Source organism: Phragmites australis, chromosome 19 (genome assembly GCF_958298935.1).
Source record: "Phragmites australis chromosome 19, lpPhrAust1.1, whole genome shotgun sequence".
NCBI lineage: Eukaryota > Viridiplantae > Streptophyta > Magnoliopsida > Poales > Poaceae > Phragmites > Phragmites australis.
In genome coordinates this window covers 22489390-22514387 of record NC_084939.1, presented here as the reverse complement: position 1 = coordinate 22514387, position 24998 = coordinate 22489390, and the positions used below count along the sequence as shown (strand labels likewise).

The 24998-nt window shown below is 43.0% G+C and overlaps 1 protein-coding gene across 1 annotated transcript; it reads left to right on the top strand.

The window, feature by feature from the left end:
• Positions 1–12792: 12792 nt before the first annotated feature.
• LOC133900589 (protein-tyrosine-phosphatase PTP1-like) lies at positions 12793–21743 on the top strand (the record flags this gene model as incomplete). Its single annotated transcript, XM_062341779.1, has 9 exons — positions 12793–13149; positions 14389–14482; positions 14576–14643; positions 14740–14874; positions 14979–15101; positions 16329–16471; positions 16562–16703; positions 21241–21325; positions 21459–21743. Coding segments are annotated over 8 exons (1134 nt in total), but the record flags the coding sequence as incomplete, so codon positions are not given.
• Between the last annotated feature and the right edge of the window lie 3255 nt (positions 21744–24998).

The following is a 24998-nucleotide window of genomic DNA, read 5'->3' as shown; positions in this document are numbered from 1 at the left end:
GAGCATAAGAGATGAAGTGAGAAAGATGGGTGAAGGTGTTAGACTTGAGGCGCATGGGAAACGTCCAGAGAAAATGCGAGCAGTCATCAAGAATAACAAGGTAATATTTATAGCCGGACACACTGGCAATGGGAGAGGTTCAAAGATCACAATGTATTAAATCAAAATAATGACTGGCTCTGGAAGAAGAAGTACCAAACGGGGAGCGTACATGGCGACCAAGCTGACACGCATGGCACAAGTGGTCAGAAGGAGCCTTATTGCAAGGGAGAGCACTAGAGCTAATGAGTTTGGAGAAAGCTTCATGACCAAGATGCCCGAGGCGCTGGTGCCATATTGTGGGTGAGGAGATGCTGACCATAGCATGAGGACGTGCGTTGAGTTGATGAAAAGGATAAAGGTCACCAGAACTATTGCACATGACGATCACGCTCTTGGTACGAAGATCCTTCACAGAAAGACCATACGGATCAAACTCGACAGAAAAATTATTTATCAATTGTAAAATGACGAATGGAAATAAGATTTTTAATGATCTGAGGAGTAACAAGAACGTTACGCAGTAAGAGAGGACCATGGGCACTAGGGAAAGACAGAGAGCCGGTGGAGGTAACATGTAGCATTGACCCATTACCGACAACAATATTAGATGGATTAGAGGGAGAAGAGGGATGGGAGATGGAAAGGATACCAGCATCAGTAGCCATATGTGAAGAAGCGCCAGAATCCATGTACCATTCAGTGGAAGAAGGTGGCGGCGTAAGTGTCATCGTGCTGAAAGCACTTGTAAGCTGCTGCTGGTCCCAAGAGGTGGCACCTAGGGTAAGATGGTACTGGATGCCGCCGCCAGGTGCACCAAGATCGGCCTGAGGAGTCGGCGCAAAGAGCTGGACACCGGACGGGGACGGAGCAGCAGCCGCGTGGAGCGCCTGGCGCGGAGGAATGGCCGGTGCAGGAGGGCGAGGGCCAAGGACACCAGCCGAACTGCGGCTTGCATGGGGCCACACTTGGACAGTCCCGGTCCAAGGGTTGAAGAAGGATGGAAGACCCATGCCAGCAGCAGGAGGGCCGGCGCCGCGCCCAGCACCAGAGACTGGTGCGCCGGTGTTGTGGCCGCCAGTGCCGCCATTGCCGCTGTTGCCGCGGCCACGACGACGATTGCGATTGTTGGACCGTCCATAGCCACTGTTCCCCACGCTACTGGTAGGACTGGTGTGGCCATGGCTGGTGTTGGTGCCGCTGGACGCCGTGTTGCGGGAAGCCGATTTACCAGTAGCGAGGAACGCGGAGGAAGAGGTGGCCGGCGTGGACTTGGTGATCTCCTCGAGTAGCAGATGAGAACGAACTTCCATGAACGTCGGGAAAGGTCGTTGCATCTTGAGAATTGGCACCATATGAGCGAACTTTTCGTTGAGGCCGCGGAGGACTGTCACAACGAGTGTCCGATCGGAGATGGGTTCGCCGAGATCACCTAGACCATCAGCCATGCTCTTGAGCTTACGACAGTAGTCAGAAATTGACATATCACCTTGGACGAAATTGCGGAACTCCGCTTCCATGTAGAGAGCACGAGACTCCTTGTTGTCGAGGAACTGATGCTCGAGGTTGATCCAGACAACTCGGGCAGTGGCGAGAGGAGTCATGACTAGCTCGAGGAGGTCTGCAGTAATCGTGCCATACAGCCAAGACAAGACCACGCAATCCATACGTGTCCATTATGATGAATTAGTGGGGTTGGCGTCAGAGAAGACGTGGTCTGTCAAGGCGTATTTGCCAAGCGTGAGGAGGAAGAGGCCGCGCCACTTGCCGTAGTTGTTGGAGCCGAGGTCAAGCGTGACGGGGATGAGCGCCTTGATGTGCAAGACACCAACAGCCTGAGCATGAAGAGCGTCGACGTTGCTACCAGGTGGAGGAGGAGCCGCTTGGGGAAGTAGGGGAAGGTTGGCGCTGAGAGGCTGTTGCTAGTGCTCAGCAGCGATCGCAGCAAGCGCTTCTTTGCGCGCGCGATCAACAGCAGCCGTGACGATGGCCTCGAGTCGACGTTCAGCGTCGGCGGCGGCCTCCTGGCGTGCACGGGCCACGGCGGCATCGATGAGCTCCTGGACCCGACGCTCTTCGGCCACGGCTTCCTGTTGGTCGTGCTCGGAAGAGGAGCCGGCCATGGAGGTGATGACAAGAGATCAGAGGAAGTAGAAGGCGGCCGGCATGGAGAGAGCCGACGGCGAGGAGTAGGATTTGCGGAAGCGTGCGGTCACAGGAGTGATCGCGTCTGATGCCATGAAAGCGTGGAGTAAGCAAGACAAACATGCAATGAATATTGTATTAGGGGCACCGGTATACATATAGAGTACAGGAGGATACATGCCAAAAGATAGCAAGGCAAAGAAAGGAAACTATCCCCTGATATGATGCCGTGCTGATCTCCTGTGATGCGGTGCTGATTTCCTGGGCTGAATCCTTGCTTGCTTGCATGTGTGCGCCTGGAGTCCGGCTGTGTACGCGCCTGGATACGTGCATGTTGCTGTTCCAGCCGCATGCATGTATGCCTGGCTATTATTCAGGAGCCTCCCGGTACCCAAGCTACTCCCTCGTCCCCTTCGCAGTTTCCACCTCTTTGTTCTTCTTTGTGCTAGCTCCGCATTAGGTGTGTGGTCAGATCCCCTTCGCAGCGATCTTTCCTATATTCCTTGGGAACAGGGGGGCAGCCTTTGTTGATTGCGTCCCAATTTTACTATCTTAGATTAGGACACACATGAACTACGACCGCACATTATACAATCATAAAAAGGAATAAGAGTAACTTTAATTACAGTCGCGCCGCTTGTAACTTGAGTTGTCAAATTATGCTGATGGTCAATTTTGGTAATGGTCAGTGCTGTAGGTTAGTGTCCCATTGCTTCTAAGCGAAGCGTCAAGGTAGGCGATTGCCGTACAGACAGAAGGAAATGTGTTGGATATGATTACCACACCGTTTCAGTGCCTTTTGAGAGAGAGTAATGCTTATTGCTTCAGTCATATCTTTCTTGAAGCTACATTGTAACACGGGGATGTCGGTTAGTAACTGGACATGTAGCTTAAGATTTGGACAGCCAAAATCATATTGGAGGATTCTATGCTGCTACCAGTTCCAGAATATTGCTTTGGTCAAAATCATTTATCAGTTTGAGAATAGATTTACATTTACTTGATGACGCAAAATATATGGACATTTGTTTTCTAACAGCATGCTTGCACATTTGTTGACATGATCTTTTTCGTTTTCGAGCTGAAAGACAAGATCTTTTGAGTTTCGTTATATTGAATTTTCAACCTTAATTATCTATGGCTGTAAAAAAGTTACATTTAAAATAATCTCAGTGTGGCGAGTATCTTCCACTGAATAAGGGACAGTGAGATTATCGAAAATTTTACGCCAAGATCAAGAAGACTAAACAAGTTGGTCAGTTAGTGTTGCGTGGTTTGGAGGTGCAACAGAATAAGGTAAATGCATGTGTATAAATGCTGCTGTGCTGTGCATGACTTGCTTTCTTGTTCTAGTTAAATAGTAACATAGACTGTACCATTAACTGACTTTTCCGATCCGTGTTTTGCATCATATGCATAGCGTATAAATTTCATGATCAAGAGTTTCTTGTTCAGGGAGGCATAGGCCTAGTGGCAATTGTGTAGAATCTCTTGACCATGAACACTAGTAGTTACAGTGACAAAAAAAAAGAAGTTCCGTAGTTGAATGAACTTGCAGAAAAAATGGGAACCGAATTAATAGATTTAGATGTTCCTAATGTGAAAAGGGGAGATAATGGAGAGTTAATGATTTGATGTTCTTAGATCTTGGACAGGGCAGAGGGATGATATGAGATTTTTTAGCCAAAATGTGAGAGTAAGATTTCTAAAGTACTAATACTTACTGAAATAATTATAGATGTTGGCTGCTATAAATACTGCAGTTTCTGTAGCTTGCAACCTTACCTTTTTTTTATTTGTTTTGCTGAGTGTTTCCCTCCTTTTGTAGTTTTCCCTCCACGTATGTTGTCTTTCCTTTCCTCATATCATAATAACATATCAGTTCTAGTTGCATTACTGTGCTGAAGCATTCTGTGACTGAAGTATCTCTTGACTGATAATTCTTCACGGTGGAGTCAGAATGTCAGATAGAGTGCACTCTGTTCTCCATGTTCATTACCCTGAGTGGCCTGATCATGGTGTGCCTGATGACAGTACTACGGTTTGACAAATTATAAACAGACTGTATCACATTCCAAGAGAGCATCCGATGGTTGTGCATTGCAGGTTCGAATCAAATTGACACCATGCATCCCTTGTGCAACCTTTCCCATGCTTATACAGTCATACTCAGTACTGTTACTGTGTTTTCCTGCAGCGCGGGCATAGGAAGAACTGGTACTTGTATCACCGTCCTGAATACCGTCGAGAGGATCCTACGTGGGGAATGGGCTGCTCTGTATCTTGTTGAGACTGTCAGAAAATTTAGGAACTAACGAGTTGGAATGATTTCACGAGAGGTATAATTGGCTTTTTTTTCTTTATGTTTCTAGTTCAGTTTCTTTACGTGGCTATGCAGAAATGATATAGTTTCTAACAGAAGAAAAATTAACTCTCTTTTGTAGGTTATCTTTACATGTATGTTTTTGCTTTATACATGGGTTGTGTTACAGTGACAGAAGCACCAATATATGGTGGCGACGGTATGTAATCTTATGGTGCAGGCGGTCAAAGAGATTTTTACATGGTTTGCATAATAGTTTAGATTTGAAGGTCCGTCATAGACCGCGAGCTATTCGCCTTTTTTGACTCCTTTCTTTTTGTATTTGATCTTTTTTTGGTTGTGTGCATCCGTGGTATACAGAAGTCGAAAGTGTATTCTTACGTGTTTGTATCATCTTGATGTAACACAAAATGTCAATGAAGCTTTCTTTATCGAAAAAATCTTTTTTCCCCTAGAAAATAGACAAGACCCTACCGGTACACTTTAAAATGACAAGTATAGTTTTGTGAAAAAAGAAGAGAAATGATAGATATAGTTTTGCAAGCCACGTTACGCCATCCATATACAGGTCCCTCATGTATTATTAGTTGTTTGGCTTCATAACGGCAATACCCAGCAAGCAGCAAGCGATTGCTCACACGAGCTGAGGTGTTGTCTGGGACATCCTGAATTCTGATTACTAAAGGTTTATTAGTCATAGCATGCAATGCAACGATTGAACAATGCCCAAGAGTAATGCACACTAATAGATTAGCCAAAGGCGCTACCGTTAGCTATCTGAGGGCACCTTGTTCTTCTCTGCAGGGACAGTACATGTTTTGCTATTCTGCAATCGTAGACGAGCTTAAAGAGGTGATATCGAATTCGGGATACTGAATTCCCTTCTAGGTAATCTTCGTCGCAAAGAAGTATGAAATATCACCTGCATACGATATCTCCGTTAAAAACATATACTTGTTTGCATCGAAAATCTAGGAACCTCACATTTCTTCTCATTGCCGTTTCTGTCTTTCAACCCCCCGGCGCACGGCTCAGTGGCAAGACGCACGGGTGCGATCTTGCTGGTCCAGGGTTTGACCCCCAGTGTGCATCTCTATTTACGGTCTCCAATGTAGGCTTAGGAAGAGGATCCGGCTATTAAAAAAAAAATCTTAGGTTCAACCCTGCTGGCTGTTATGAATGGTTTGGTCGCATCAAGGCACCATGTATCCGGTATTGTATCTCGATCTATATTCATCCGTATCGTCTTTCTGTAAACACATACCGTAAGATCGAGTGATTGTGAGCTCCTTGTGTAAACCCACAAATGAGCTCGAGTGGTTATGAACTCCCCTGTTGTGAATGCTAGTATGAAGCTTGTTCCAGATGTGTGCATCATGCAATCTATCTTGGCTATGAAGCAAACAAAGGGCATTATCTGCTGCTATTTTCGAACCTTTTTTTTTTGTTTCACATCATGTGGATTTGATAGCTGAAAACTTCGATCCGATTCGTGCCAGAAGCGTCTATCTTGAATTGAAGTAGATTTGAATTCCCTTGTAGATGCTTCGGAACATTTTCTTTTAGGAGGTGAGATCAGACGACTGTGTGAACATATGTGAATTCGTGTCGTCCTCCGTAGTTAGGTCTCTAGGGTTGGAAGCAGTAGCTTCCCAGTAGGGATTTGTCTACTATCGGGCTTAGAAGGAGGTTGGCGGATGACAGTCTAGCTTGACGAAGGAGGCATGCGCAGGGGTGGAATGGTGAGGTGGCGGGGTGCCACTGGCCGTGGGTAGCGAAGGACGACCGGATGGACGGTGCAAGGGCGGAGGTGAGCGGGGACAGCCTGATGAAGCCATCAACGGTAGGCGATGGCGTCAGAGATGGGTGAAGGAGGGTGAGAGGTGGGGCGAGCACGCAGAGGGTAGGAGGCCAACGCTATAAGAGGAGGCACGTGAAAGAGTGGGAGATTGAAAGAAGAGTGTGGTGTCGTCGTATGTCAATCAGGTGGCCAAGGATGTCACCTGAAAAAAAACGGAGGTATGAAATAATCACCGGCCCTTCTTTTGGGTCATGTGAACTGAAGCGGAGGGAAAATAAGAAAGATTATGGGCCGGACGAGCCTTTCAAATGTCCGCTGGCCGTCTCGGATGGGCATAAGCCCGGCACAACTACTCGAGAGCATGTCGTTGTCGACGTTTGGTGGTTTGCCATCTAGTAGTTGTGTTGGGTGCGTTCTGAGTTGGGAAATGCAACTCAGACTTCAGTTTTTGTTTTCTTTCTTTGCAAATTGCAAGAGACGGCCATATATTAATTATTATTATAAAGAAAGCGTCATGGTCGACTTGGCTTGTACACGTTACAGTTCTTCCAAATGGAAGTCTAAAATGAGCTATACGCGGTTTAGCATGTCATCTTAGGTTGAAATGCCTTCATATAGTTTAGTTGGTAAACTTGAAACTACGAAATAAGTAGTATACACGGTTTTACCATGTAGCTAGTTGCATCTCAACGGCTCCTTTTACTATTTATGTTCAACCCTGTTATGATTGGTTTGATCACATCAATGTAAAGCTGGTCAAATGGATTGTACCTACTAGACCAATCTGAGGCACGTTATTATAGACACGACACGACCCGATTTAGATGGGTCGACACAAGAACGACCTAGGCATAAGCACGGGCTGTCCTGGCCGCCCCGTCGTCTGACGTCTCACCCCTGCCCCAGCCCTAGCCGCTCGCCCGGCCGCTTCATCGCTCAGCCACTCCACCCTGCCGCCCCGCCACTCGGCCACCCTGCCCAGCATGACACTGTGCTTCACGGGCGTGTCGTGAGCCATGCCTTCAGCATGTGGGTCGACACGGCACGCCTCGATTAGTTAGTTGAGCCAACATGGTTGTGTCTAAACGGGATCGGGCCATGCCAGCCGGCCCATTTGGCTAGGTCTAACATCAAGACACCATGTACCCGGTATTGTATCTTGTTCTGTAGTCACCCGACTTGAGTGGTTGTGAGCTCCTTGTGTAAACCCACAAGTGAGCTCGAGTGGTTATAGCCTCTCATGTTATGAATGTTAGTGAATCTATCTTGATTATGGTTTTGTTTGGCATAACTTATCAGCAGCTTTTGCTTTTCAGAAACCATAAATTTAGCCAAATAGGTTAAGTTTATACTGGTTTTTAAAAACCTAATAAATTGGTTTTTGATGAAATAGACTAAAAGCTGATAAGCTGACTGAGAGTGACTTTTCTAAAAAGCTGTGTGCTGAGAGTCTTAAAAATTAAGACCATAAGCTAACAGCTTTTCTTAGAAACTATAAGATGCTTTTAAAAAAACAATTTTTTTAAGTAAAAAACTATAAATTTCAGCTAGGCCAAACAGTGCATATGAAGCAAATAGGGGCATTATCTACTGCTATTTTCGAACCATTTTTTCACATCATGTGGATTTGAGATCTGAAAACTTCGATCTGATTCGTGCCGGAAGCGTCTATCTCGATTTCAAGTAGATTTGAATTCCCTTGCTGATGCTTGGGAACATTTTCTTTTGTGTCGTGTGAACATGAAGTGGAGGGAAAAGCAGAAAGATTATGGGCCGGACGAGCGTTTCAAATATCCGTCTGGTCGTCTCGGATAGGCATAAGCCCGGCACAACTACTCGAGAGCATGTCGTTGTCGACGTTTGGTGGTTTGCCATTTGGTTGTGTTGGGTGCGTTCTGAGTTAAGAAATGCAACTCAGACTTCAGTCTTTGTTTCTTTTCTTTGCAAATTGCAAGAGACGGCCATATATTAATTATTATTATAAAGAAAGCATCACATATATTAATTATTATTATAAAGAAAGCGTCACAGTCGGCTTGGCTTGTACACGTTATAGTTCTTCCAAATGGAAGTCTAAAATGAGCTATGCACGGTTTATCATGTCATCTTAAGTTGAAATGGTTTCATATAGTTCAGTGCTTGAGCACGTATTTGGTGAACTTGAAATTACAAAATAAGTAGTATACAAGGTTTTTTTTACCATGTAGCTAGTTGCATCTCAACAGCTCCTTTTTAATATTCGGAAGGGTTTTAGTCAAACATTATTTATTAAATATTGACCGAACCTTTTTCATACATACAACGTGTCTTTTGCGTGTAACAAGAACAACGTGACTTGGTAATTTCTTGTTTAGTGTAAAGAAAGTTGCATTTCCACAAACGTCTAGGTCTATTTCGTAGAACACGTTTTCATACATATCCTTAATTGACCATTTCAATCTCTCAGTTATTTGCATGCATATTTGTAAAGTTTATAGGTGTTTATTCGTGCCCATATTTGCACGCATAAATTAAATTCAACATCGAAACCACACCCGGGCAACCAATTTAGCCATCCATGCCACGACGATTGTTGGTAGGAAAAATAAACTAGTGGTGTTTGGCAACTGGGAGAAGAGAGGTGAGATAGGAAAAGAAAAATAAATGAAAGATTAGGATAAAAAGTGAAGGAGAGATGAATAACTAAGATTAAATTTTTTAGATGTATCATAAACCCTTTTCCTTTCCCACCTCCATCCAAACAGCACATAAAGATGAAATGAGCAAAAGGTGCACACAGTTGAGGTCATAATCTAGGGAAAATCTGGTGTGACATGTCTCGCCCCACCGAGGGGAATTTGGGATTTCGCCACTCTCAAGAATTGGTTTCACTAATTTGCCATCCCCAATGTGCTACACGTTCAAATGCCACTTTCAACCGAAGCCTCCCTGCTTGTTTGTCATTTCAACGATTTCAGTTCAGTTGCAAATATTTTCTCCTCGTTACGCATGTGCGTGGACCGAAATGCCCCCCCTGGTTCGATTGAATTGGCTGGGTCGAACCTATTCCTCTTCTTCCTTCTCGCGTAACTCTCACAGCTATCGTTCCTCTTCTTCCTTCTCTCGTCACCTCTCTCGTCAGAGTTGCCGGTGTCCTCTCCTCGTTCAATCTCGTCCCTCATCGGTGTTGGTCGCCTCTACTGCCCGAGGGGATGTCACAAGGAAGCTTTTGTGGCCGCGTTGCCACAAGAACAGGCACCATGTCGCAAGCGCAGATAGGCCATAGTGGGCTCCCACTCATCCCTTGCCCTAGGTGTGGTGAGCAGGTGTTGGAGCTCAAATCATGGAAACATGGGGGGCGTATCTTCTTCAAATGCCGCAAGAATGAAGTAGAAGTAAGTTAATTTGGCTGCATTTCTTTGATTGGGATTTAGTCGTTTGTAATTTGGGGCTAATATTAATCTATTTCGTGTGGAAAGATGCTCGATAGATGCAGCTTTTTCAAGTGGCTCAAGGAGTATCAGGATTCCTTGTGGAGTCTGGTTTCTCGCAAATGGATGGGCGACGGAGTGCAGACATCTAGGTGCTTGGTGGTACAGTCGACATGAAGATGAAAGAAAATGGTAAGGTTCAAGAAAAGGTGGACGAGCTGATTAAATTGGTGCTGTTGATGGTGCTGAGCAATGTAGTCATTGTTGTTGTGGTCACATTGGGTGTGATTGTGATGCTTGTTAAGTGAGGTAGTAGGAATCCTCGCTAGGCAATGTGGTGAGTGCATTTTTAAGTGAAGCATTCTCTTAGTTGTTGAGCAATGCCAGTTAAGTGATAAATGATGTAGTGGCATTGTTGATGTGTTGATGTAGTGGTGATTGTGATCATGTAATGCTGATCAGAAGGGAATGAAGAGCATTTTTCTCATTCTTTTTGCGTGATCATGTATGTTACATTTTGACTCATTCCTGTATGGTACTGTCTACATCCTTATCCTTGACAAATCCCTTCTTGTGTGGTATGCCATCAGGAAGAATGTCCGAACATCTAAAAGGGTTATCCTTAAATGATAACCTGCAAATGCATAGCATGTGGCTAAGAGATTGAGTAATCAAATGAAATAGCTCTGCCTTCCAGTTGTACAGCTGTTGAGATCGAGTAATCAAATGACTACCTAGTGACCTCTTCAACACCTCTGCCTTTCAGTTGTACCGCTGTTGAAAGCTCTCTTCCCAGCTACCATACAGCTCTTGCAAAGCCTTTTCTTTGCCCTTTCATACTGTGTCATATGCAATCTTGCATTTATGATCATACTGTAACTTGGTCCGCAACTCTTTTGCACCCATGCTTGGAGTCTTCCTAAGGATAGAAACAACCTTTGAAGCAACCGAAGCACTAGTAGGTGTAGTTGTCTTCCTCCTACTACTTGATGAACAAGTGTGTTTATCAATCAACAATGTGACTTGCAAACACAAAAGACAGTAAATAACAATCAAGTCAACACCTTAATTGTAAAGAAAAAATACAAAATTTACCAACACATTGAAACAAATATCAATGTTATCTATCAAGTCAATACCATAATAGTCTTCAAATCTGTCTGCCTGTTACCAACAATGTGCCAAGGGCAGCCTTCTCCTTGAACCCTTTATATCTTTTTCTGTCAGTTTTCTCAATGTCCAGCTCAAATTCCTCATTTATAGCAAATTGCCTCATAGCCAACCTAAATTCCTTCATGCAGGGGTATATGGTGCCAAGATCCATGGAGGGTTTATCCTTGTCATACACTATCACCCTCTCCTCTGGAATACCATCATCGACGGGAATGGTTGCACCTTCAGGATCATCCACGACAGGGCCTCTAGAACAACCATCTGTACCCCTAGCTTGTCTAGCTAGGTTTTCCCTCTCATCCTCATCCTTAAGGCCGATAAGCACATACAACTATTCATCACTAATGATTTTAGGCATGTCAATGGGCCCCGATCCCCATTCCCCGACGGGGAATTCCCCTATTAGGGAACGGGGATGGGATCATTTTCCCCCCCACGGGGAGTTTAATGGGAAAAAATCCCCTCCGTCGGGTATAGCGGGGGCGGAGATGGTTCCCCATCCCCGTTTCCCCGCGGGGCCCCGAATATCTATAAGCTTTACTTGTATTGAACTGTGCTTACTTAACTCCAATCGGTCCAGCCCGAAAATTTCTGTCTAACTCCAATCGGCCCAGCCCAAAATTCCTTCTTGATAGCAGGGACGGGGACCCCGTCGGGTACCCATTCCCAGCGCGGGGGCGGGGATGGGAGAATTTTTTTCCCCGCCGGCGAGGATGGAGAAATTTCTCCTAATCGGGGATGGGGATGATTACCCATTCCCCACAAGAATTTTCTCCGTTGACATACCTAAATGATTTCTATCCTTCCTTCCTCATCCTGTGTTTTTTGGATCTGTATGTTCTCCCGATCAACGGTCTGAACCGGTGGTTGGACTGAGTTTGTGCCGGCCGCAAGCAATGCTGGAGCATCACTACCAGACTCAAGCAATAATGTAGCATCTGTACCATGCTCAAGCAATTGGGGTGCATTTGTTTCAGATTGTACAACTGCAAAACTAAGCTCTCGCTCTAGAACAAGCCTAATCGAAACATTGGAGGAAAAAACCAAATAAATTGAGTTAGTGCACCATAGCTACCGTTCTGTTCTCGTTACATGGAGCACGAAATCAACGCGATGCTGCAGGAAGGTTGAGAGTTGAAACACATTACCGTCCAAGACCGTCATCCAGATTAGAATTTATAGCACGGCTCCTCTCTTCACAAGCAGCAGGGCCTAGGGTTAGATTCATGCATGGGGATTTCTCAAATCAAACAAGGCAAATGAAATATAGAGATGGAAGCCCAAATCAAACCTGTGCGCGTCGCCTCAGAGAAGGAGGAGCAGCGGTGCGCCGTCGCCTTCTTTGTCGCCGGGGACAGGCACGAAGCAGCAGCCACAGAGCGAAAGAACTCTTGCAGTCTATGGAATGAGTTCGACCCAGCCAATTCAATCAGACCAGGGAGGGAGGGCATTTCGGTCCACGCACATACGTAACGAGGAGAAAATATTTACAATTGAGTTAAAATCATTAAAATGACAAACGAGCAGGAAGGCTTCGGTTGAAAGTGGCATTTTAATGTGTAGCACATTAGGATGGTAAATTGGCGAAATCAATTCTTGAGAGCGGCCAAATCCTAAATTCCTCCCCCACCTGACTAACCGCGCCGTCGCCGTCGGGGGCCCGGACCACCGCGTCCGCCATCCCGAAACATTTCGAGAGGAGGGAACCGGGGGTCCTCCCTTTCCCCACTCAACCACCCGCCACCGGCTCCGATCCGCGTCGGATCTACGGCGTCATCCTCTCGCCGTCACACTGCCCCGTCGTCGTCTTCCCTCCCAAGTCAAGTCACCTCTGCTCCCACAAAAAAAAAAAACCAATTCAACCACTCCTTCCCACCGGCCAAGGCCTCCCCTTTACTTAAGTACGCTCCGCCACGGCGACCCCGACGACTCCCCCGGCCTCTTCCGCTCCCAGTTCCCCTTCGCCCCCGACCATCCGCGCATCCAAGCGCCGCCGCGGGACGGACGCCACGGGGAACTCGCCGCTACACCCCGGGCGGGGCGGGCTCGCCTCCGCCCCCGCCCCCGCCCCCGCCCCCGCCCCGCCGCCGGCTGATGGGGTCGGGGTGGAGGGGTTTCGCCCTCTCGACCCTGAAGCTGACCCGCCGCCGCGGGCGCCCACGAAGGACCAGTTGAAGCACTGCAAGAAGGCGCTCAAGGTGCTCGAGAAGAAGCTCGGGAAGCCCGCCGCGATCTCCAAGGAGTACTCGAGCCTCCCGGTATACAATTTCCCCGTTCTAAATTAGGATGTTTTTACCTACTCTCTTTGCAGTTGTTTGTAAAAGAGCACATAAAAGGAATCAATGGATCAACCTTAGCTGACCCTGAGCGCGTTCCGAATTTACAATCAGGAGACCGCTTATTACTCGAGCTGTGAAAAGATTGCAGGGGGTGAATTTTGTATAGTGCTTAGTGCTGTATGATCTTGCACCAGAGGTTAGTGTAGCGTTGCTTCTAAGCGAAGTTTCTGGGAAGGCGATTGGTGCACAGGCACTCAGACAGAAGGGGATCAGAAATGTGCTGGATATGATTACGCCATGCTATATCGGTACCTTTTTGATGGGGGAGATGATTACTGTTTCAGTCTATCTTTCCTGAGCTGCATTGTAACATGGGGGTAACACTCAGCAACTCGACTTGAGACCTAATATTTGGACTGCCAACATCGTATTAGAGGAATCTATGCTGCTACCTCCAGAAAACTGCTTCAGTTAAATTAGCGCCCATATGGTGAAAGTAATTTTTTTTAATAATTATACCTCCCTCTCCTCTTCCCCAAACCAAACATACATGTTAACTAATTTCTCTCTTGAAGGCAACCTGTTGTATATTTTCGGGTTCCTTATTCAATTACCTGAAATTTAGTGTAACCTATATGGGGTTTGCATACCAGAATTATAAGGAGATATTTTCTGAAATAGCACAGTGACCATACTGAATATTGTATAAACAACTGGATTAGCTGCTGTCAGCAAATTGCTGTAACAAGAGCAAAAAATTATGATATGGAATTTCCTTCTGTCCATATTTATTGCAAAGTAAGGGAAAGAAACAATTGCACTTGTTATGTATTTTTGTTCAGCCCAATATACCAAGAACTCGTGCACTTGAGTCTCCCTTTTTTTCATTTCTTCCAAACTATGGAAGTAAGAATTATTTTGTTGGAAATCTTTATAAGTTGGTTGCATAAGAAATACTTCTTGACAACCAAGTGATAGCTTAGTTGGTAGAGCCAGTTGAGAGGCCACCCACCCAGGCTCAAACCTGGGTGCTCACAAAAAGTGGGTACCTCCTTGAGAACGGGTTTCAACGAGTTTCTTGGCCAGCTAGGGTTCGGTACTCCCTCCTTTAAGTAGAAGCCAGGGGATGTATTCTCCTCGTTGTTGAGTTTATTTTTTTTAGTAAGAAATACTTCTTTGAACCAAGCCAAGCAACTATTGATTAGATATTTTTTTCAGGATGCAAGAACAGTGCTTCAGTTGGCACAAAAGTTTACTGCTGCTCGGAGTCCTGCTAATAGGGCAAGAAACCGCTACACTGATGTCTTGCCATGTGAGCATCGTGAACTTGTATAGACTTATATGTGCAGTGAGGAAGAGCACCATGGAAGTATTAATTTGATTTAACTTGACTTCTTATCCTCAGTTGATGAAACCAGGGTACGACTAAAGTCTTCAACAGGCAATGATTACATCAATGCAAGCCTTATAAAGGTAAAGTTAGCATGTTTACCTGTATTTACTTTTTCCTATTATTTCATTTCTGTCCAAACAAATCCTCATCGGTCTTGTGGCATATAAAATTTGCAGACTATTGGTAGAGGTCAAACGAAGTTCATTTCCACACAAGGTCCACTATGCAGTACATTTGAAGATTTTTGGCAGATGGTTTATGAGAACCACTGTCCTGTGATTGTTATGCTCACAAAATTTGACAGTTTTAAGGTGCTGATGTTCAACATTATTTTGTATATACGTTTCAAAATTTCAGCTATCCTATGAATTGATAATAGCCTATTAAATATTATTCACACTTCATATAATGACAGTGTGATGAGTATCTTCCATTGAGCAAGGGACAGGAAGTTTTTGGAAAATTTACCATTAAGATCACAAAGACCAGAAACGATGGCCAGTTAGTGTTGCGTGGTGTGGAGGTGCAAAAGGTTGAGGTAAATATATATTAAGGCTGTCGTACACACACTTTCTGTTCTAGGTAAAGTGTAAGATAGGCTGTACCACCAGTTACCACGGACTATACTATTCCATATTTTGCATCATTGCATATAAATTTCAAGATGAAGAGTTATTCTTGTGCAAATAGGCAAGTAGGCATAGACACAGACTTGAGTTCAGCTTTTGTAGGACCTTCTAGCCACGACTAAGAACTTGAGATTTCCCATTTGCAGGAAAGACCCTTGATTATAGTCTGATTGAATTAGATTTCATTAATGTCAGATTTCATCATTTATATTACTCCTGGATATATTTTCCGGTTCAGCTAGAATTCTCATGTTTAAAACTTATGTGGTAGTGAAGGTTTTCAGTTCAAATTTTTTAGGGCTTTGACCTACCATAGGCTATTGGTTAGAGCTTAGCTCAGTTGGTTGAGGGTGTGGATGTACGCCTAGACCATCTAGGTTCGAGTCCTCTTTGACGCGAATTTGGGTGCCTATTTCTTCTTATTTATAATGCCACCTAGTTCCTCCTAGGTCAGTCGAGTTTTTATTAGCTAGATTGTGGCATCACAAAGTGTCTTGTTATCCATGTGATTACTGAGTGCGATCAGATGCCAAATCTTGACATTTCTGATTTGCAGAAAAAATCCTTGATAATAGTCTGATTGAGTTAGATCTCATTAATGGTATATTTAATCATTGATATTATTCTTCGATATATTTTCTGGTTCAGCTAGGATTAGGATGCTCATTTTTAAAACTTATGTGGTAGTGAAGCTTCAAGTTCAATTTTTTAGGGCATTGATCTATTATAGGATATTGGCTAGATAGTGGCATCACAAAGTGTCCTATTATCCATGTGATTAGTGAGTGAGATTAGATGCCAAGCCTTGCTGAGATAGCATTTTCTTTCCAGCATATGACGTGTCATTGATGAGTGAGGTGTCAAGTCAATGATGGTATAAATGTTAGCTTGTCATTGCGAATATTTATCAGGCTGCCTGAGATGCTGCAGACTCTCTAGCTGGCAACTTTCACCTCATATTCTTCCATGAATTCTTGTATGTTTCTCTCATTGTTCACTTCCTCTTGTTTACCTTTCCTTGTATGTTTATTTTCTTCTCTTTCTTCTTAACATATTAGTATTAGAATTGTTGCAATCTTTTGCTGGAGGATTCTATTACTGAATTTTCTCCCTTGCTGTGATTCTTCATGTTGCAGTCAGATGTAGTGCACCCTCTTCTCCACATTGAGCATTCTGAATGGCCTGACCATGGGGTGCCAAACAGCAGTACTGCTGTACGACAAATTCTGAAAAGATTAAATTACATTCCAAGAGAACATCCAATAGTTGCACATTGCAGGTTTGTTTCAAATTAATGACTCGCTTTTGGGTGCAACCATTCCTATTTGGCTACACACTAACTCAATACCATTAATTTCTCTTTCTGCAGTGCAGGCATCGGAAGAACAGGTGCTTATATCACTATCCATAATACAATAGAGAGGATTTTACTTGGTGAACAGGATGCTTTGGATCTTGTTAAAACTGTCAAAATATTTAGATCTCAGCGACCTGGAATAGTCCAGACAGAGGTATATTTTTCTTTTTCTTTTTTTTTTTGTCTCTATTTAAGTTACAAAATCCTTTTTTCTTCTCAAACACGCAGGAGAGCTGCGTGCCATTTCATTGAAGAAGAGTAACAAAGTACAACATAAACCACCTAAACACTTAAAAACAGAAACATATAGAGCTGTCACACCTCAGGAAAATAAAGATGACCAAAACAAGCACTAGGAAATGAAACCTAATACCCAGCTAACAGGACTTGAAGGTCCTTTGCCCCGTCAGCATACCAAAGTGCTCCTTGCTCAGCCACAACACAAACCACCATTTCCAAATCGGGGGAAGCTCCGTTGAACACACAATCATTGCGATGCTTCCAAATTTTCCAAGCGACCAAATTGATTAGCGAATTTAGTCCCTTTCTATGTTGTTTGTTGACCTGTTTCAGCACTTGACACCACCAACTTGAGAAAGACATCATGTTCGGCTGTGGCACCACAGCCTGCAAACCGACCTGTTGAGAAATGCTGAACCAAATTTGTCTAGCAACCACACAAGAAACCACAGCTTGATCACAGAATGGGCATGCAGGAGGATGAGGCAGGCCACGTTTAGCCAGTTTGTCCACTATCCAACAACGATTAAGAATTGCAAGCCACAAGAACAACTTGCAACGCAGTGGTGCCCAAGATTTCCAAACCTGCTTTCAAGTAGCAAACCTGATTGAACCAACAAAGTAGGCATTGTAGGCCGACTTACTGGAATATACTCCCGAACTTGATAGCTTCCAAATATGTTGATCTTGCACACCTTGTTGAAGAACCAAACCGTCAAGTAAGTCCCAAATTTGGAGATACTCAACGATAGCATGAATAGAGAGGACCCCCTTGATATCAAACAACCATTTGAGATCTGCTAACGTCTCTGCAACAGACCTTTGCTTAACTATTCTTTCCGGGATCAACGCAAAGAGAGGAGCCAATTCACCAATGTTTCGACCACAAAGCCACTGATCTGACCAAAACTTAGTATTATTGCCATCCCCAATCAAGGTAACCAAGGCCATAGAAAACAAAGCCCTAGTATTCGGATGGTCTAGAATTTGCAACCCAGACCATGGTGTCCGAGGCTCGGTTTTATGAAGCCAAAGCCACCTCATACGAGAGCCCAACCGAGGGTTGATAAATCATGAATACCGTGGCTACCATTACTGGAGAGGTCTACTATTTACATAGCCTCTGCCAATAAACTAAATTGTTACCTCCTTCAGCTCGATCTTCTCCCTTATAAAGAAAACCACGTCTCAATTTATCAATTGCCTTAATCACTCACTTAGGAAGATCCATTGCAATCATCTGATAAATGGGTGTTGCTGATAGGACAGCATGAACCATTGTTAATCTTCCTGCTCGGTTCATTAGAGAAGCCCTCCAATTCGGACAATGATCAACCACCTTGTCAACAAGAGGCTGTAATTCTGATTTAGTAAGTTTCCTGACCGACAAAGGAAGTCCCAATAAGAACAAGGAAAATGTTTTATTTCACAAGGCAGAAGGTCTTGTATGATAGCCAAATCAACTTCCTGACATTGAATAGGTGTAACAGAACATTCGAGGATATTGGTCTTAAGATTAACTCCAAATCCTTGGCAGCTGTTTTGATAAAGAGCACTACTTCATCAGCATACAAAGAGACCCGGTGCTGAAGACCTCGTGCTGACAAAGGATGCAATATGCCATCTGGAGAAGCTCGAGAGATCAAAGAATTCAGTACATCCATCACCAAAAGAAAGAGCATGGAAGAGAGAGGTTCACCCTACCTGAGGCCAAGATGATGCCTAATCACCTCTTTTGGCTCACCATTAAGCAAAACACGAGTGGAGGGGTAGTGCAAAGTAAACTGCATAAGAGATTACATCAACGACGGCCAAAACCCAAACTTCTAAGAACCTTCAAAAGAAAAGGCCATGAGACAGAGTCAAAAGCCTTTGAAATATCCAATTTGAGAAGAAGGTGAGGCTCCTTTCGTCTATGCAGACATTTGGCAATTTGCTGGACCATTAGAAAATTGTCATGAATGCTCCTTCCTTGGACAAAAACACTATGATTTGGCAAAACCATAGAAGGTAGCTTTTACGCTAGCCGATTGGCCAAGATTTTGGCGATCAATTTCCCAAAGCTATGGATCAAACTTATAGGGCGGTAATCCTTTACATGAATAGTACCTACCTTTTTAGGCAATAAAGTGAGAAACACAGCGTTGAGGAGCCTCAAATTGACACTCCTACCTTGCTGCACGGCTAACAGCGCACACATCAAGTCATCTTGAGTAATTGACCAACATGACCTATAAAACCGCCGAGTAAATCCATCGGGGCTCGGAGCTTTGTCTTGTGGAAAATCTTTGATCGCTGCCCACACTTCCTCCTTGGAGAACAACACATCAAGGAAGTCCAAAGAATGCTATTGATGATGGATCATACTTGAATCTAGAGTCAAAGATATTTGCTTAGGAGAACCCAACAACCTTGAATAAAAATCAAACACGACAGACTGTTTATCTACTTGAGATGTGACAACCTGATCATCTACTAGGAATTTGGTTATAAAATTCTTAATCTTGCGATATCTTGCATGCTGATGGAAAAAGGATGTATTAGCATCCCTCTCTTTAAGAAAAAGAATATGAGAACTCTGCCTCGCGATCGTGCGATCAAGATAGGCCAAACCGAGGCAATGTTTCTTCGAGTTCATTCTCAACCAGTCCTCTTCCACTGAAAGCTGCCGAAGATCACAAGCTATTTCAATACAGTGGAGGATCTCTTTGGCCATAGCCAGCTGAGACTTGATATGACTAACCCTCCGTTGACTCCAACCTTGGAGACCCCTACTCAATATTTTCAATTTGATGTAAAAGTGCTCAATTGGACAGGTAGCGGTGACTGGGGCCTCCCAATTTGAACTTACCACTTCATGAATGTCCTGAAAAGAGGGCCAAAAACATTCAAAATGAAAGCGTCGATTGCCACAGATATTAACCTTGAGGCCAAGCAATAACGGGCAATGGTTTGAAACTGAAGAAGCCGCGCTTTGGAAATCCAGGAAGATCCTTTCCCAATGAATTGAACTAAAAACCCGGTCCACCCTCACCAATGTAGGAGATTGCTGCTCATTCGACCAAGTAAATTTGCGGCCCAACAGATTGATCTCTTTTATCTCAGTATCATCCAACAAGCGACAAAAACGACCCATCATAGCACAATTCAAGTTCCCATTGTTCTTATCCTCATCTTGATAGATCAAATTAAAGTCTCCTGCCAAAAGCCAAGGACCAGTACACAGCGCATGAACGTCACGAAGCTCCTGTAAAAACAACTTATCCTAATTTTCTTGAGGCCCATAGACCCTAGTGAACCACCAATTATTTCCTTCATCTTTGGCGAACAAAACCGAAACCGAGAATGTGCCAATTCTTGTGCACAAGGCTCAACAGACTGCTCCTTTCTACACAATGAGAATTCCTCCCCTCGTATAATCTGCATGCATTGCCACATGTTGGTCAAAATCAGAACCAAGCACCGCTAGTAGCAGACGGGGAGAAATGGATAGCTTTGTTTCTTGCAAACATACAATATCAGCGTTTGAGGAGAGCACCACATCTCGGACAGCATCCCGCCGAGCAACCATGTTGAGACCTCTCACATTCCAGACCAAAATACTAGAAGCAATCATTGAAAAACAATAAATAAGCGACCAAAAAGAACACTCCTCAAACTTAAACACACACAGACAGATCATCCACAACTCTGATCTGGCTGGCATCATCAGCCGCCCAGCCGAAAATGGTGCTGTTAATACTTGCTCACCAGAAGACTTTACAAAATCCTCTCAAGTACAGAATAGTTTCCATATACTCCCTCCGTTCAAAAACACAAGGTATATTTTATTTTGAAAAAGTCAAACTTTATATATTTTGACCAACAATTAGTCAAATTATAAGTATGTTTAGTCTATAAAAAATTATACAACTAAATTCATATTTCAAAACTCTTTCACACTATATTGGTTTTGTAGCCATAAACTATATATTTTGTGATAAAACAATGGTCAAAGTAACTTTGAAGACAGAGCCAAAAGAAAATACGGCTTGTACTCTTGAATGGAGGGAGTTGCGCTGTTAATACTTGCTCACCAGTAGACTTTACAAAAGCACTTGCTCACCAAAGGGTGATTATACTTATTTGCTGATTTTTTTTTTGACGTAAACTTATATGCGGAAACTAGCGGTAGTGAATAAATGGGTGGTGATATATGCACTTTAGTTTTGAATTTAGCTATACTTTAGAATTGGTACTCCATTGATTTAGAGGTAGGTTGCTCATGTAGCAGATAGAAATTGTTTTGCTCGGGTTTCCTTGGACCTTGGGTGTTGGGACTTGGGACATCCTATAAGGTGTTTAGTCAAATAATACTATCCTTTGATTAAACAATCCCCAAGAGTAGCAGAGAATAAATTCGCTATAAGCACTATCGTCTAGTTTTCGTAATGCTATCTTCTGCTTTCCAGGAACAATACAAGTTCTGCTATCAGGCAATCGCGGATGACCTGAAAGATCTGGTATCAAACTCGAAACACTGAAATCATTTTTGAGGTAGGTTTCGTGCAGAAACATGCATGACATATTGCTGTGACATTGTCTCATATTTACAAATATATACTTGCCTGGACCAGGGATAGCAAAATTGTACATGTCTTCTCATTTTAATTTATGATGTTCCCTGCAGGGACAGATACGTCAGTTGTATGCAGTGCCCTGACCTATCTGACTGTCTGTTGCCCCTTCACTACCTCAATTCTTTAAGCTTAGGTAGCAGCATTCATGTGCAGCATGTAAGACTGAAATGCAGATTTCAGCAAGAAGCCTATCAAACTTCCGCGGATCTGATCATCTTAAGTTTGTGGTTTCGATCCAACCCTTGTGTGAATGGATGGCTCGCATCAAGATTCACATGTGTTGTCGATTTTTATTCTCTATTGACTTCATGTTGGGCCTTTCTGTGCTTTTCATCTGTCATTTTTTGCACCAAACCCGTGAGAGGCTCATCGTTATTGTAGCTAGAGAACTTCAGATATCCATCTATCGGCAAGCCGGGGAGGCGACCGGTTTTGCTAGCGGTAAACATAATGAATCGTCCATTCCATCATATCAAGGCTCAAAATTAGATAAGAGTACCTGCCAATTCTTATGCAGGGAAAGAAATGGTTAGGGTTTAGCTGAGAATGGGGAGGCATCTAGGAAGTCCGAAATGCTTCCTGCTGTTTCGGAGGCAGAACTGTAGCTCGTAGATAATCCACCTGTGCTTAAGGAACTTAATTCACGTTTGTCTATATGGTTGGAAGAAAAAATGTTTTGGTTTCAAGGGAAAGTAGGTCATCGTAAGTGGCGAATCCAACATTTTCAACTTGTGTGTACATACCCATCGTGCTCGTGCCTGTGCGTGCAACCACGTGTGTCCTGTCTCGCTCATGTCTACTATGTTGCTACACCTCGTCTAGCTTGAGTTTGTGCTGTCATCGCTGTTGCCCTCTAGGCTTGAGCCCACACCTCACCATCGTGATTCCTGCCTCGCTTGTGCCTGTGTCGCTGTCGCTTTCCATCTTAGGAACGCGATCATCACACGATCTTAGCCTCTTAGAAATTATCACATTCACGCTCGTGACCATCACTTGTGCTTCGAGGGCATCTGGACCGCTATGCGTGGAGAGTGGGTCGTGAGTTATGGCCATGCCAACGCTAGTCAGGTTGTGACGATAAGCCGTTGTGGATCGCAGTTACCAAACACACATATAGAAAATGACACTAAGTGTCCGTGAGTTGCAACGAAAACACAATTATTGGATGTAACATTAAGTATAAAATCATGGTATGGAGATGTGGATGCGCCATGTGAGTGCCGTTGAATGAATACGTCAGAAGCGATCTTGTAGTTTGATTTCAGATGAGATCCGAAAAAGGAGTAGGAGATTATCCGCTAATTTCCTTTCCAATTTCTTTAGTTATTTTTATTAGTAAAACGAGCCTATATACGTACTCGGGAATGAGACAAGGAGGCTAGAGTACAAGAGTGAATAACAAAAGTGGGTAAATTATTTAAATTTTAAGGATTTTTATTAAATAGGAGGAGAAAATAACTCGTGTTTTGTATAGTTAACATATAAAAAAATTTACATAAAAATTTAGGTGTACATATGTACATCCTTATCCCCTCTTAGGCCTGCCAAGGAGAGGCAACAATTTTTGTGGCTATGCGATTCAATATGTCGTTCACACTACTACAAAAACTATTTTTAAAGACACCCATCTAGTCTCTCCACAGGCGGATCATGACAAATCTTCTGAGCCATTTTTAGAGGCGGGTGACATAAAAAGCCACATGTGGAAATGGTCATTACCGAAGGCGGTTTCTTATGTGAACCTCTTGTAGAAATGAGATCCTATTGTTATCACTACTACTTCTGTAAGCAGTCTTGTTGTTGATAGTGGGAGTCTTTAATCTTTTTCTTGTTGATCTTGTTATTGGAGTTCACTTTGTTTGGATAAGAGACAACTTGAGGATAAAATAAAATTCAAAGAAATATGCCTACCTGTTAATTTTTTAATCACTTGATCAATCTAAGTCTTAGTTTCATATGTGAGTGTTTGCAAAGTCTACTGTTATGAACACTTGTTTACCTAGTTTGAGGTTGAAATTGGTTAGTTCTTAATACCTGTATTGCCTCAACACGAGTAGATACTTATGTGGTGGTCACTTTAAAAATGATTCGACTACGTGAAATCAAAATGCGCAAACCAATTTTTTGGATTTAGCTTGTTAAGCTTTATGTTCTTATGTCACTGTCTCTTTTTGAGCCTCTATGTGATTGTGAGCTCTACGTTCTACCTTCCGGAGCCCTTTGACATTTCTAGTTCTCACAAATGCTTTGTGGTATACTTGTAAAAAATCATTAGAATTGCATATTTATACGTTACATAATGTTTTATCCTTGATGTTTGCATTGCCAAAAAGGGAGAGCATAATGCACAAAGTTGAGAATATGCATAAATATGCCTCTGGTACCTGTCACTTCTTGGGTACTCTTGTGTATTGGTCTTCTCGCAAATAATCTAACGTTGCACACTTTACTGCTAAAGCTGAATACGTAGCTGTTGTTAGCTATTGCTTACAGATTTTGTGGATGGTTGCTACTTTGAGGGAATTTGAGTTGAATTTCAGGAGTATGCCACTTTTGTGTGACAACACCAGTGCCATAAGCTTAGCCAACAACCCAGTTCAATACTCTAGAACCAAACATATAGATGTGAGATTCCACTTTCTAAGAGACCATAATGATAAGTGAGACATTAAGTTGAGCTACATAGATACCCAACACCAGCTAATCGATATATTCACCAAGCCTCTTGATGCTGCAAGATTTACCTATTTGAGAGGAGAGCTTAGTGTGTGTCATCTCTATAGTATTGTGTGAGAGGAAGTTATCCTTTATACATACTCTATTTTACTTTTATTATATTTGCATTATATTTTATTATGTAAGATAATCATAGTAGTTGAGCTTTGACTTGTATGTCTTTAGCATTTTCGATTGCTAGACTTGAATTTGGACTAAGTTGAGTAGTTGTGTGGAGCAATATTTTAATCTTAGGCTCTTATTGATGCTTTGATATGATACATTTTAAGCAAGCTTACTTTCCTTAAGATAAAATTTAACAATTTTATAAATTATGTAGGCTATGAAATGCTACATTCTTGATCACTATATTCGTAATTGTTTAGGCTTAGTCAATATTTATGTTAAGGCTAGTTTGATGAATATCTTGCTCTAGGTCTTCTTGGTTTAAGACAGTAGATTAGAGAATATTGCACTATATTTTCTATCTTTGTTAAATATTTAGCCCATGATAGAACCTTGAAGGAACATGTATTCTCTATGTCGTAAAGATAATACTTAACTTGATCTTGTGACCATCTTGATAACTTGTGCAAATTGAATAATCATAAAAAATTAAGTCTCTTGTGCTAAATTGTAATCTAATACAGTTATCTTGAAGCCTCAAAGTGTTTCACGTACCCAGTCGCATGATACTTTGCTTGGATAGGAGACAACTTGAGAATAAAATGAAATTCAAAGATGTGTGTCTACCTGTTAATTTTTTTAATCACTTGATCAACCTAAGTCTTGGTTTCATATATGAGCGTTTGCAAAGCCTATTGTCATGAACACTTGTTTGCCTAGTTTGAGGTTGAAATTGGCTAGTTCTTAAT